The sequence below is a fragment of the Harmonia axyridis genome, chromosome 5, assembly GCF_914767665.1.
Source record: "Harmonia axyridis chromosome 5, icHarAxyr1.1, whole genome shotgun sequence".
In the NCBI taxonomy this organism is placed as follows: Eukaryota; Metazoa; Arthropoda; class Insecta; order Coleoptera; family Coccinellidae; genus Harmonia; species Harmonia axyridis.
This window is the reverse complement of record NC_059505.1, coordinates 22,833,238-22,847,959: the sequence shown is the minus strand read 5'-3', so window position 1 is coordinate 22,847,959 and position 14,722 is coordinate 22,833,238. Positions and strand designations below refer to the sequence as shown.

At 37.6% G+C, this 14,722-nt stretch overlaps 1 protein-coding gene across 2 annotated transcripts; it reads right to left on the bottom strand.

The window, feature by feature from the left end:
• Positions 1-8,458: 8,458 nt before the first annotated feature.
• Positions 8,459-10,210, bottom strand: LOC123680337. 2 transcript variants are annotated; one of them, XM_045618183.1, is made up of 2 exons: positions 9,925-10,210; positions 8,459-9,867 (listed from the first exon to the last, which is right to left on the bottom strand). In XM_045618183.1, the coding sequence occupies exons 1-2, from the start codon at positions 10,207-10,209 to the stop codon at positions 9,073-9,075; spliced, it is 1,080 nt and encodes a 359-aa protein (XP_045474139.1). In that variant the 5' UTR covers position 10,210; the 3' UTR covers positions 8,459-9,072. The 2 variants fall into 2 exon arrangements, with proteins under 2 accessions (XP_045474139.1, XP_045474138.1); XM_045618182.1 differs by having other exon boundaries at positions 8,487-9,773; positions 9,828-10,210.
• Positions 10,211-14,722: the final 4,512 nt, after the last annotated feature.

Below are 14,722 nucleotides of genomic sequence, written 5' to 3'. Positions count from 1 at the left end.
TTTTTACGAAATCTGGGTAATGATGCAGGATTCAAACCTACTGGTATCAATCTAGTTCCTTCTGTCTATCAATTTATACTGAAATCGTTCCTTAAATACTCTTATTCATGAAAATAAGTCAATTCTTTCAACGACACCGTACTAATTTGAATGACGATTTATTTGTTTGGATTCCGAACAAATATTTAGGTCTCACTCTATACAGAAAATCAAATTTCAATGACCACATAAACAACATTAGACAGAAGTGCTACATACTACTTCGCAGTCTGTACCCACTTTTGTCTAAGGGAAGCAAACTCAGCAAAAAATCAAAAATTCGATTATACAAACAATGCATCCGTCAGGTATACCTGTATGCAGATCCAATACAGAGCAAAACTTCATTGTCAAATTTGAGAACATTAAAAGTGTTACAAAATAAATTCCTTAAAATCATTCTAAATGAATCAAGGTATACACCAATCGAAGAAATAATATAATAAAACAGGAAACATTGAACTAATTCAGGACAAAATAAAAAACTATAAAATTTTTTAAATATACTGCCAAAAAACTTGAAAAAACCAAATATCTAGGCACTACTACTTCACAAAATACCAATATTAGAATACGACATAAATTGATACATCACATTACTTACACATTACAAGAAATTCTGAAAAAAAGGATCCCACCTGAGGCGAATATGTGTTTTATTTGGCTCAACATACCTCTAGAAAAATATTATACTAACCACTCAATATTGTTCATTCATTATAATTCATATAAAAACATTAAGTGCGATCCCAGAGATCAGGTAATAATTTTTAATTAAAAATTTAACTTTATCTATCCTGTATATTTCTCATTGCAAATATTCTTGTAATTTAGTGTTTTATTTGGTTGTTCGTCATCTTGGGTTGAGTTATGCGGTACTGATGATCCCAAAGAAGGGTGAAACCGGTATATCGCTACTCTCCTTCGATGGAGTGCATTCTCCTTGGGCAAGGTTTATAGATTTAGACAGGTTGTCTCGTAACTTTCAACCAATCAGCGTCAACCACTCGTGACGTCACTCGGTGTACACATTCAAATAAATAACATTTGATAGCAATGAAATCGTGGGTTTTCACGGATTTTCTTATTATTAGTTTGATCGCGTTTATCGTTTGTAGCCTCTCCTAAATAGTCTTTAATATCTTCAATCATAAAATAGCTACGATAAAATGTCTGTCAATGATGGCCAATGGCGATACAGACAATCTATAGACCTTGACAGACACCGGATGACGCGTTACCCCACTCTTCAACCCGAGTTACGAGACAACCTGTGTAATCTACAGACCTTGCTCCTTGGGTAACTTTCGACTTTGATTCCTACGTAATAGCGCGAAAATCTTCTGTTTGACAATGGTTATGTGAATGGCATTTTGCCGAAACATTAACCAGATAGATAAGTAATATTTTACGATATTTACACACTTGGAAATACTACTTGTTTTTCATTTCTTTTTCACCATACAGTACTAGTTGCTTAAAACATTAATAAATTCTGAGAATAGTAGTAACATAGTATAAGGAATGGATAGTAAGACAGTGTAGTGCTTTATTCGATTTTGTTCATATTGAGCGCCATCTAGTTGTACTCAAAAATTTGACTGGAAAAAATTGGTCCGTGAAGAGGAGCCCTCTGAAAAAATCGGTGTTATTTTGAAGAACTAAAATATTTGAAATAGATTTCTATATATTGTGTAACCTCTTCGTTACAACTCAAAATGCCCGAGAACAGTCGTTTGTTTGAGTCGTGGTTCAGATCCCTGAATCTACCAAATGGAAGGGACAAAAACCCAGGTCGATCAAACACCTCTTATAATTACATAAGTATTTCACAATCCGAATCTTTAAAATATCTGGTACCAGAAAAATTTACATACAATATTTATAAAATGAAAATATATACAAGTGAATCCGAAATTTATAATTGTATAAAAAAAGAATGAAATTTTCTAAGATCCTAAATTACTTTCCTGAAGAGGTAAAAGTCCTAGCTCTATACTGAGCCAATCTTCCTCCACCGAAGTTGATAAGAACTTAGGTCTGGCAGTTCTTCAATTGTAAGGAGAGTAAATAATTTGACTTGTAAGTTGACAATTGACAATGATGGGCTGTCTTTAGACGAAGAACTCTCAATGTAATTATCCAACTTTCAACGTTTATCAAGAACCCATCAGGAATTCAGCAAAGAAAATATACCAAAAAAAAAACCCTTTTTTCAGGGTTTTATGAATGAACTAGAGAAAAACAATTATAACTATTTTGCAGCGATAATTATCGATATATGTACGTTCGAAGAAACTAGAAAAGAAAATGATATCATAATTTCGAAGTATCGAGTACATATGCACGAAGATACGCATTGGCGTACGCCCAGATTTCCATCAACTGTCTGACTCAGTTGAATATATAAAATTTGAAATGTAGCACGCTACACACTCCTCATTCCCCCCCAAAAAAAAGGTCTTTGCTCACAATGAGCTTTTTCTTTATCCACAAAGTTAACTGAACGAGAAAATGATGGGCGCCAGTGATCCAGGGATCACAAGGTATATCAAGGAAATTGACTTCATAGAGACATAGAACTGCATCTGAAAAGACACAAAAGACTTAGTTACTTCAAAACAACAAAACAGTTACACCAAAGATTTATGCAATGCACATTAGATACTGTATAACTGCACGTTGATTCGAACAGAGGTAGAAGCATATAATAAAGGCTGAAAAGTAATTATACTAGAGCAGAAAAGATAAAGATAATTGCAATGGCCAAGACTACTTTCCATTACAAGAAGATAATTGCTCGTAGTACAAAGAGAGATAAATAAGAGATAAAGATAAATGAGAGATAGAAATAAAGATAAGTGCCTTAAATGCTTCAATTTATAATTTTTGTCTCAATTCAATCAATTCAATCGAATACTGAAAAGGAAAGGATAAGAGGAAAGGAGGAATGAAAAACGGCATTTGTTATTCCAGGCGATACAAACCAATACCTAATACTAACAAAACACAAAACATTCAGGTCATTCGGATTGAACATCTGAGAAATCAGTAGGATCATCTTCTCTACTTAAATCGGGCTTAATGTCCTTGATATGGAAATTTCCGAGGTCTCTACCAGACAAATCAACGAGATTGTAGACAAGCGAAGAAATCGCCTTATTCACAATACATGGGACAAACCTTGGAGCAAGCTTGGCGGTGAAATTCTTAGAAGCATCAGAAAGCACAAAATTCCGCTTCCACACTCTATCTCCAACCTTCAGCCGTAAATCTCGTCTTCTGAGGTTGTATCTACGAGCGTTGATCTCGTAAGAATGCTTCAAACGTTTTCGAATGTCTTCATAAAGTTCAGGCAGTTGTTGAACAATATCGGAATCCAAAACTTTATTTCCTACAGTGACGGCGTTATTGGCATTATCAGAAATAAGACCATAAAATGATCCATCTGTAGCTACATTCCTTAGAAAAACTAAAAATGAGGGACTATATTTCAAAGTTTCACTTTTAGCAAGTCTAATTGCTTGAGCGATTTCCAGAATATTCTGGTCCCAAAGTTTATGATCACCATCAATATATGATCTGATGGCGGTGACGATCGTCTTGTTCACACGCTCTGTAGGATTGATTTGGGGATGGAAACGAGCATTATAGAAGATTTTCTGGACCTTATACTTTTTCATTAGGTTTTTAAATTCAGCAGAAACAAACTGTGAACACGGGCGTGACAGCAGCAACGGACCTAGCAACGGTTCTCTTCATCCGTTCTTCAAACAGTTCTTCTTCTAAGGGCTCTACCAGGGATTTTGGAAGGAGGATTGACTCATTTTGACTCGAATCGATTATAAAATATCTTTTGAACACGTTCTATATGGTGAAATGATATTTACCCCCTTGTTATCCCCTACCTACCCCCCGAAGATTGAAAAATTCGGTGGTCGACTAAATTGACCGTTGCTGGGGATTTTTTGATGCCAATCGATTGTTTCGATCGAGATGAACACGACCTATATAGTGAAATAATTTGTGACCCCCAAACAAACCCCCTACTCACCCCTCGAAGTTTGGAAAATTCGGTAGTCGGCTAAATTGACCGTTGCTGGGGATTTTTTGATGGGAATCGATTGTTTCAATCGAATTGAACTCGACCTATATGGTGAAATAATTTGTGACCCCCAAAAAAACCCCCTACGCACCCCTCGAAGTTTGGAAAATTCGGTGTTCGGCTGAATTGACCGTTGCTGGGGATTTTTTGATGCGAATTGATTGTTTCGATCGAGATGAACACGACCTATATAGTGAAATAATTTGTGACCCCCAAACAAACCCCCTACCAACCCCCCGAAGATTGAAAAATTCGGTGGTTGACTAAATTGACCGTTGCTGGGGATTTTTTGATGCGAATCGATTGTTACGATGGAGTTGAACACGACCTATAGGGTGAAATAATTTGTGACCCCCCAAACAAACCCCCTACCAACCCCTCGAAGTTTGATAAATTCGGTAGTCGGCCAAATTGACCGTTGCTGGGGATTTTTTGATGCGAATCTATTGCTTCGATCAAGTTGAAAACGACCTATATAGTGAAATAATTTGTGACCCCCAAACAAACCCCCTACCAACCCCTCGAAGTTTGATAAATTCGGTAGTCGGCTAAATTGACCGTTGCTCGGGATTTTTTGATGCGAATCTATTGCTTCGATCAAGTTGAAAACGACCTATATAGTGAAATAATTTGTGACCCCCAAACAAACCCCCTACCAACCCCTCGAAGTTTGAAAAATTCGGTAGTCGGCTAAATTGACCGTTGCTGGGGATTTTTTGATGCGAATCGATTGTTTCGATCGAATTGAACACGACCTATATGGTGAAATAATTTGTGACCCCCAAAAAAACCCCCTACGCACCCCTCGAAGTTTGGAAAATTTGGTGTTCGGCTGAATTGACCGTTGCTGGGGATTTTTTGATGCGAATCGATTGTTTCGATCGAGTTGAACACGACCTATATGGTGAAATAATTTGTGACCCCCAAACAAACCCCCTACTCACCCCTCAAAGTTTGAAAAATTCAGTAGTCGGCTAAATTGACAGTTGCTGGGGATTTTTTGATGCGAATCGATTGTTTCGATCGAGTTGAACACGACCTATATGGTGAAATAATTTGTGACCCCCAAAAAAACCCCCTACGCACCCCTCGAAGTTTGGAAAATTTGGTGTTCGGCTGAATTGACCGTTGCTGGGGATTTTTTGATGCGAATCGATTGTTTCGATCGAGTTGAACACGACCTATATGGTGAAATAATTTGTGACCCCCAAACAAACCCCCTACTCACCCCTCAAAGTTTGAAAAATTCAGTAGTCGGCTAAATTGACAGTTGCTGGGGATTTTTTGATGCGAATCGATTGTTTCGATCGAGTTGAACACGACCTATATGGTGAAATAATTTGTGACCCCCAAACAAACCCCCTACTCACCCCTCAAAGTTTGAAAAATTCAGTAGTCGGCTAAATTGACCGTTGCTGGGGATTTTTTGATGCGAATCGATTGTTTCAATTGAATTGAACACGACCCATATGGTGAAATAATTTGTGACCCCCAAAAAAACCCCCTACGCACCCCTCGAAGTTTGGAAAATTCGGTGTTCGGCAGAATGGACCGTTGCTGGGGATTTTTTGATGCGAATCGATTGTTACGATCGAGTTGAACACGACCTATATGGTGAAATAATTTGTGACCCCCAAACAAACCCCCTACTCACCCCTCAAAGTTTGAAAAATTCAGTAGTCGGCTAAATTGACCGTTGCTGGGGATTTTTTGATGCGAATCGATTGTTTCGATCGAGTTGAACACGACCTATATGGTGAAATAATTTGTGACCCCCAAACAAACCCCCTACTCACCCCTCAAAGTTTGAAAAATTCAGTAGTCGGCTAAATTGACCGTTGCTGGGGATTTTTTGATGCGAATCGATTGTTTCAATTGAATTGAACACGACCCATATGGTGAAATTTATTTATTTATTTTATTTATTTATTTATTTATACATGTACAGTGTGTAAAAATAATTAATAACTGTCATAAATAAGTGAATGTTGTACATGATAAATAGTTGTCGTCAAATAATACACGACTTGTCAGAAAAGTAAAATACAAATATGAAGGCAAAAGCCAATATCGACAATGGACTAAAAAGGTGAGTATAACATAATAAATACATCACAGATAAAATAAACATTTAAAACTCTTCGAGTTTATAAATAGTCTTTCTCAGTAGTAGTTTTTTTACATTTTTACTGAATTTCAGGTCATTCAAACTCTTCAGATTTTCAGGCAATTTATTATATAATTTCAGTGCGATGTGATTTGCTCCCTGCTGCGCTTTCGCTATTCTGTTGAAAGGAATGCTAAGTAAATGCTTTCTTCTGGTGTTGTACTCGTGGAAGTCGGCGTTGGTTCGAAACTTCTCGAGATTTCGGTGGACATAAGTCACGGCAGCGAGGATGAAAACCGAAGTGCAGGTGAGCATACCCTCCCTCCTGAAAATATCTCGACAACTTTCTGTATGATGTATCCCAAAAATAGCCCTTATGGCCTTCTTCTGTTTCAGCAGAACCCTCTGTGCATCACTGCAATGTCCCCACACCAAAATGCTATATATCATTTTCGCATGAAATGTCGAGTAGTACACGAGTTTGGCTGTCTCACTGTTGGAAATAACTCTCATTCTTTTTATTAAGTAGATCGAGGTCGAGAGTTTGCTACATAATTCGTCTATGTATTGACTCCAGCTTAATGATGAGTGAAAGGTCACACCCAGATATTTCAATGAATTATTTGTTCTTTCTTTATTAGTGAACAAGAGCTGCTGGGTTTTATTTTTGTTCATCAGTAGACCATTCGTAGTGAACCAACTCTGAGCACTCAATAGCGATGTTGATGTTTTTATTTGAATAATATTTTTACTTCTCGACCTATTCATGAAAGCCGTGTCATCTGCATAGCTGCAGAGTTGATCCGCTTTCAAGTTGGCATGTAGGTCATTCGTAAAGACGATAAAAAGAATCGGACCCAGAATCGATCCCTGCGGCACTCCCACATTTATTTCCTTCAAATTGGAAACCGTTCCATTCCACCTCACTACCTGCGACCTCTTTGCTAGGTAGGAATCGAACATGTTAAGAGCTTTTCCTCTTATTCCATAATATTCTAGTTTGTCGAGGAGAATTCTATGACAAACGCTGTCGAAAGCCTTACTCAGGTCTATGCAGGCCAATTCCACTTCCTCATTATTATTATAAGCCTCGATTATGGTGTCCATTAGGTCTATCATTGCTGAAACAGTTGACTTATTTTTTCGAAAACCGTGCTGTGAGTCATGTATGAACCTATTGCTCTCAAGAAAACCCACCAATCGTTCTTTTAGGAGTAGTTCGAAGAGTTTTGAGAAGGCTGGCAGGATTGAAATAGGCCGATAGTTTGAAAAATTCTCAATTGGTTCTCCTTTTGATATGGGTGTTATCACTGCGACCTTGAGTTCTTGTGGAAATATCTCTTGTTCGAAACAATCGTTGATCATCTTACACAATGGTTGTTTAATGTGTGGAACAATTTGCTTGAGGAGCGCCACTGAAATGCCGTAGAAATCCCTCGTATGTTTGTTTTTCAGCTTATTTGTTAGTATCATGATTTCTTCCTCCGTTGTTGGTTTCAGATACATAGAGTTCATTGTATTTATTCTGAGATTTTTCATCAGAACGCTCGAACCATTCAAAGATGGTCGCACCGCTTTTTATATGTCTCCGCCGACAGAAATGAAGTATTCATTCAGTGCTTCGGCAGTGGTTGTGTGTGAGATCACCTGAACTTTCCGTTTCCTTCCTGTTTCTTCACGTATCAAATTCCACATTTCTTGAAATTTATTTTCTGCACTGTTTATTCTCTTTGAGTTCTTGGATTTTACGGTATTTTTTATTTCTTCTCTCAATGTGGTTCTCAGAGCATTGTAAAGTGCATAACTGGGCTCGTCTTTTCGTACTTCCGCGATTGTCCGTGCCGCCTCTACTTTACTCTTCAGGTATTTTAAATTTTTATTACAGTGGTATTTTCCTCTTTGTACTACTTTGATCTTTTTTTCAGGAAAAGATGAGTTGAAGAGATCTACAAGAGTGCAATGAAAGTTGCCATACTGCACCCCAGCGTTTCCATTCCATATTAGTTCCCAGTTTATGGATCTGATTCCTTCTATGAAATGGTGGGTATTTTTATTGTTGAATTGCCGTTTGATTTTGAATCTTGTAATCTCATTTTCAGGTCTCGTGATTGCAGTTGGTATCCTCAAGATTTGTGCCTTATGGTCCGACAAGAAGGGCTCATAGGTTTCCTGCACACACTCGCTCTCTGTTACATTCGTGAACATATTATCTATACAAGTACTCGAATGTATTGTCACTCTAGATGGTTCTGTGAAAATATATCTCATACTGTACATTTTGAGCATTTCAATCAACTTAGTTTTATCTTTGGAAGTCTTGATGAAATCCACATTAAAATCGCCAACCACCAAAATTCTATCATCTCCGTAGCTCCCGAGGCATTCCTCCAGTACCCATTCGAGAGCTGACAGAAATGTAGGATAGTCTCCTGATGGAGGCCTATATAAAGCCACCATAATAAGCCGTAAAACTGGAAGCCTGACTGCCGCTATCTCAATTTCTTTCTCCACAGAAAACTTTGTTACGTTTTGCAATTCTCTGTATTGCATCTCTTTATTTACAAAAATTGCAACACCTCCATGTCTTGATGTATTGCGACAGAAGGAGCTGGCCACATTTAAACTCCCCCATTTTACCTTATTCAGCAAGTCATCCGAAAACCAATGCTCTGTGACACAGGTTATGTCTATTTTCTGGTCATTTATGAAAAATATAAAATCGTCAATTTTATTCGTCAGTGACTGTACGTTGATGTTTGCAATCGTACAACACGAACTAAGTTCCTGTAGTTGTTCAATTTTCTCATTAATAGATCTGACGTTAACATTGAGCAAATTGAGAGGGTGATCTTCTAGCTTCTTTGAATTGTCCTTGTTCTCGAAAAAAACGGTATCTCTTTATTATTATTCCTCGAGGCCAAAATGTTTCCTTATTCAGATCTTCTATTAACTCGAAGTCGAAGCCCACCTTGAATGATGTATTGGGGCTCTCTGGTTTTGATATTTTCTGAACTTCGAATTTTCTGTGAGGCTTTTTTTTTCTCAAGAATTCGAGAAGGTCTACCTCGGTACAATTCTTACTCACCCGTCCGACATACAACCAGGCCATGCGATCAGCAGCTTTCAGTGAGTAGGCGCCTTCATCCGTTCCTTGCTTGATTTTTCTTTTCTTTTCAGGGATTGTCCATTTATTTCCATCATCCGTTCTTCTAGGAGTTGTCACCGCTGTTGATATTGGAGTCAATACAGATTTCTTCATTGTCTTCGTCTTATCTGCATATGTTGTTATCACCGCTGTTGATAGTGGGGTCGACGCAGTTTTCTTCATTGAAATCTCATTATCTGCAGATGTGGGTGCATCAGATGGCATTTTACTCTTCTTAAATTTATGATTACAGTTATCTGTAGGATTAGATGTTTCCCTTGGAGATGGCACTAGTGAAGTCTCGTTTTTGTCAAGCTTTTCTAATAACGATATATATTTATTCAGAACCTTTATTTTGTCTCGTAATTCTTCATTCATATCCGCTTTTTCCTCTATTATTCTATTCAAATACATTATTTCATATTCCTTGTTTTCACCTGTTGTTATTGTATCTGTTGATTCTATTTCAATTTTTTTTGGCATGTCCTCATTACAGTCTTCTTGTATCGCAATGCTTCCATCTTCAATCATATTTGTTTGACTCATGGATTGTTCAAAACATAGTTGATTCAGACTTACTAAACGAGATTTCGCTTTTTGGAGTTCTTGTTCCATCTTTCTATATTCAATTAATTTGGAGGTTATGTCATCACAACACAGCACCTTTCCACTGTCGACATAAATTCCATTTATTTTAAGGATACAGCTAGGGTGATATTTACTTTCACACGAATAACAGGTCACACAAATTTTCACTTCCTTACTGCACTTTTTACAAGCATTTTCTGCATTGTTGTCGTTACGTGGCGCCATTTTGTTCTAATTTGTGACCCCCAAAAAAACCCCCTACGCACCCCTCGAAGTTTGGAAAATTCGGTGTTCGGCTGAATGGACCGTTGCTGGGGATTTTTTGATGCGAATCGATTGTTTCGATCGAGATGAACACGACCTATATAGTGAAATAATTTGTGACCCCCAAACAAACCCCCTACCAACCCCCCGAAGATTGAAAAATTCGGTGGTTGACTAAATTGACCGTTGCTGGGGATTTTTTGATGCGAATCGATTGTTACGATGGAGTTGAACACGACCTATATGGTGAAATAATTTGTGACCCCCCAAACAAACCCCCTACCAACCCCTCGAAGTTTGATAAATTCGGTAGTCGGCCAAATTGACCGTTGCTGGGGATTTTTTGATGCGAATCTATTGCTTCGATCAAGTTGAAAACGACCTATATAGTGAAATAATTTGTGACCCCCAAACAAACCCCCTACCAACCCCTCGAAGTTTGATAAATTCGTTAGTCGGCTAAATTGACCGTTGCTCGGGATTTTTTGATGCGAATCTATTGCTTCGATCAAGTTGAAAACGACCTATATAGTGAAATAATTTGTGACCCCCAAACAAACCCCCTACCAACCCCTCGAAGTTTGAAAAATTCGGTAGTCGGCTAAATTGACCGTTGCTGGGGATTTTTTGATGCGAATCGATTGTTTCGATCGAATTGAACACGACCTATATGGTGAAATAATTTGTGACCCCCAAAAAAACCCCCTACGCACCCCTCGAAGTTTGGAAAATTTGGTGTTCGGCTGAATTGACCGTTGCTGGGGATTTTTTGATGCGAATCGATTGTTTCGATCGAGTTGAACACGACCTATATGGTGAAATAATTTGTGACCCCCAAACAAACCCCCTACTCACCCCTCAAAGTTTGAAAAATTCAGTAGTCGGCTAAATTGACCGTTGCTGGGGATTTTTTGATGCGAATCGATTGTTTCGATCGAGTTGAACACGACCTATATGGTGAAATAATTTGTGACCCCCAAACAAACCCCCTACTCACCCCTCAAAGTTTGAAAAATTCAGTAGTCGGCTAAATTGACCGTTGCTGGGGATTTTTTGATGCGAATCGATTGTTTCAATTGAATTGAACACGACCCATATGGTGAAATAATTTGTGACCCCCAAAAAAACCCCCTACGCACCCCTCGAAGTTTGGAAAATTCGGTGTTCGGCAGAATGGACCGTTGCTGGGGATTTTTTGATGCGAATCGATTGTTACGATCGAGTTGAACACGACCTATATGGTGAAATAATTTGTGACCCCCAAACAAACCCCCTACTCACCCCTCAAAGTTTGAAAAATTCAGTAGTCGGCTAAATTGACCGTTGCTGGGGATTTTTTGATGCGAATCGATTGTTTCAATCGAATTGAACACGACCTATATGGTGATATAATTTGTGACCCCCAAACAATCACTGAGCTCCGAAATTCGAAAAATTGCGAGACGACGCAATTTCTCACTATGGCAATCAAATGCAGCATATTGAACTCATATATCGAATTGTATGATTTCGTTGAATAGGTGGGCGACTTCGTGAATCCTTGATGTCTCAGTGCAATAATCTAAGACACTTATTTGAAACATTCTGTGTTCTTCATGTACACAATACCATATGTATTTGTTTATTCGCACGTATAGTATTTTTCCAAAAAGATTAATTTCCTTAATCTTGGTAAATCGAAATGATTGGTTCATTGGGGAATATACCACATGTTCAATAATTGCTCATATAACGAGAATAATTTATGTCGGCTCTTTTTTTAAATAACTATCATTAATGACAAACATAAAGAGAACTGAAAAGTTAAAAAAAAATCATTTAAATAAACTAAAACAGCATGGGGATATTCTGTTGAGTAAGATAAATAGAATCAATCAATCTTTGCAGGAAAAGCAACTTGATATTTCTAAAAGCTCACGAATGATACTTGGACTATTAAACGAATTAAAAGCGTATAGAGAAAACTTTTTCCCATCATTGATGGAATTTTCAAAAATTGAAGCAGATAAAATCGGAATTGAAGCAATATTACATAAGTCAAGGAAACGGAAGAAACCAAAAATGTCAGGAGAACTAACTAGTGATGAAGCTTATCTTTTTGATGCAAATGCAAAACTCAGAATTGGACTATTACAAGTGCTTGATAAAACAATAATGGAAATGGGAAAAAGATTTGTTGCTTTGAAGGAAGTGGCCGACAACTTCAGTTTTTTGAATGGAAGTGTTATTCAATCTATGACTATTGACGATTTGAAGAAAAGTGCTGCAGATCTTGCAACAAAATATCCTTCTGATTTAAATGCACATGAATTTTCAATGGAAATTGAAAGTTTCAAATTTCAAAGTAACCTAATTATAGACAACTTTATCGAAATGGGACCATTACAAATATTGAATGGTATATATGATCTCACTCTTGAGAATATTTATCCGAATCTACAAACGGCTTTGAGAATATTTCTGAGTTTGCCAGTGACAATTGCTACTTTGAACGTTCCTTTAGCAAACTATAACTCATAAAGTCGTATCTTCGTTCCTCCTTGGGACAAGAGCGATTATCAAATATGTCAATCCTTGCAATCGAAAGGGAAGTGACATGTACCTTAGATTACTCGAAATTAGTGGATTCATTTGCCGAATTAAAATCAAGAAAAGTTAGATTTTGAACCAATAACGTACTTACATAATTGTGATTATCGATTATAATTTTCTAGTCAATTATCCGAAAAAATACTTTACATTTTCAGTATTTTCAAAAATTAAGTAGAAATATATGAATTTCAGATATAGGTACCTATTTACTATATGAATATAAATATTTTGATTTGGAATTTGTTTTATTTTTATATAAATAATAATATTTAATCGAATAAGTAAATATCTATATTATTGTGTATTATTTTAAAACTCTAACGAAAATATATGACGTAAATTATGAAGAAAAAACACTATAAGAAAATATAATGGATAAAAAAAAATCTCGAAAATGGGGGGCGCTGTCAAATATATTGCCACAGGCGCAATACTACCTAGATACGGCCCTGGCCAGTACCTCCTAGACTACTGTTTTCTAGGAGGTATTGCCCTGGCGCCCATAGAGAGCAAGTCGAAAAAGTGAGGGCGGCGCAACAGGCAGAGAAGAATATATAGCGTGTAGTATTTCTGTTTCGGTCGCACTTGTGCTGTTGGATTGCAATCTTGTGGATTTGTCCGTTGAATTTTTTTATTTCATTGTGAAATTATATAAATCTGATGAAAATGGTGCTGAATTGTGTTGCTTACAAATGCAATAATTTACATGACAAGAGAAGTCCAATTATTTCTCATGCGAAAGTAGAATTATTGATTATGATTTCGGGGTGCTTCAATAAACCTAAAGCACTTCATGGATTAAACTATAGTAGTTTCGACCCATAATTTCAGGGACTAAACCGGCACTTTTATTTTTTATTTCACTATATAGGCCGTGTTCAATCCGATCGAAACAATCGATTCGGATCAAAAAATCCGCAGCAGCGGTCAATTCAGCCGACCACCGAATTTTTCAAACTTTGAGGGGTGAGTAGGGGGTTTGTTTGGGGGTCACAAATTATTTCACTATATAGGTCGTGTTCAACTCGATCGAAACAATCGATTCGCATCAAAAAATCCCCAGCAACGGTCCATTCAGCCGAACACCGAATTTTCCAAACTTCGAGGGGTGCGTTGGGGGTTTTTTTGGGGGTCACAAATTATTTCAACATATGGGTCGTGTTCAATTCGATTGAAACAATCGATTCGCATCAAAAAATCCCCAGCAACGGTCATTTTAGCCGACTACTGAATTTTTCAAACTTTGAGGGGTGAGTAGGGGGTTTGTTTGGGGGTCACAAATTATTTCACCATATAGGTCGTGTTCAACTCGATCGTAACAATCGATTCGCACCAAAAAATCCCCAGCAACGGTCCATTCAGCCGAACACCGAATTTTCCAAACTTCGAGGGGTGCGTAGGGGGTTTTGTTGGGGGTCACAAATTATTTCACCATATGGGTCGTGTTCAATTCGATTGAAACAATCGATTCGCATCAAAAAATCCCCAGCAACGGTCCATTCAGCCGACTACTGAATTTTTCAAACTTTGAGGGGTGAGTAGGGGGTTTGTTTGGGGGTCACAAATTATTTCACCATATAGGTCGTGTTCAACTCGATCGAAACAATCGATTCGCATCAAAAAATCCAAAGCAACGGTCAATTCAGCCGAACACCAAATTTTCCAAACTTCGAGGGGTGCGTAGGGGGTTTTTTTGGGGGTCACAAATTATTTCACCATATAGGTCGTGTTCAATTCGATCGAAACAATCGATTCGCATAAAAAAATCCCCAGCAACGGTCAATTTAGCCGACTACCGAATTTTTCAAACTTCGAGGGGTTGGTAGGGGGTTTGTTTGGGGGTCACAAATTATTTCACTATATAGGTCGTTTTCAACTTGAT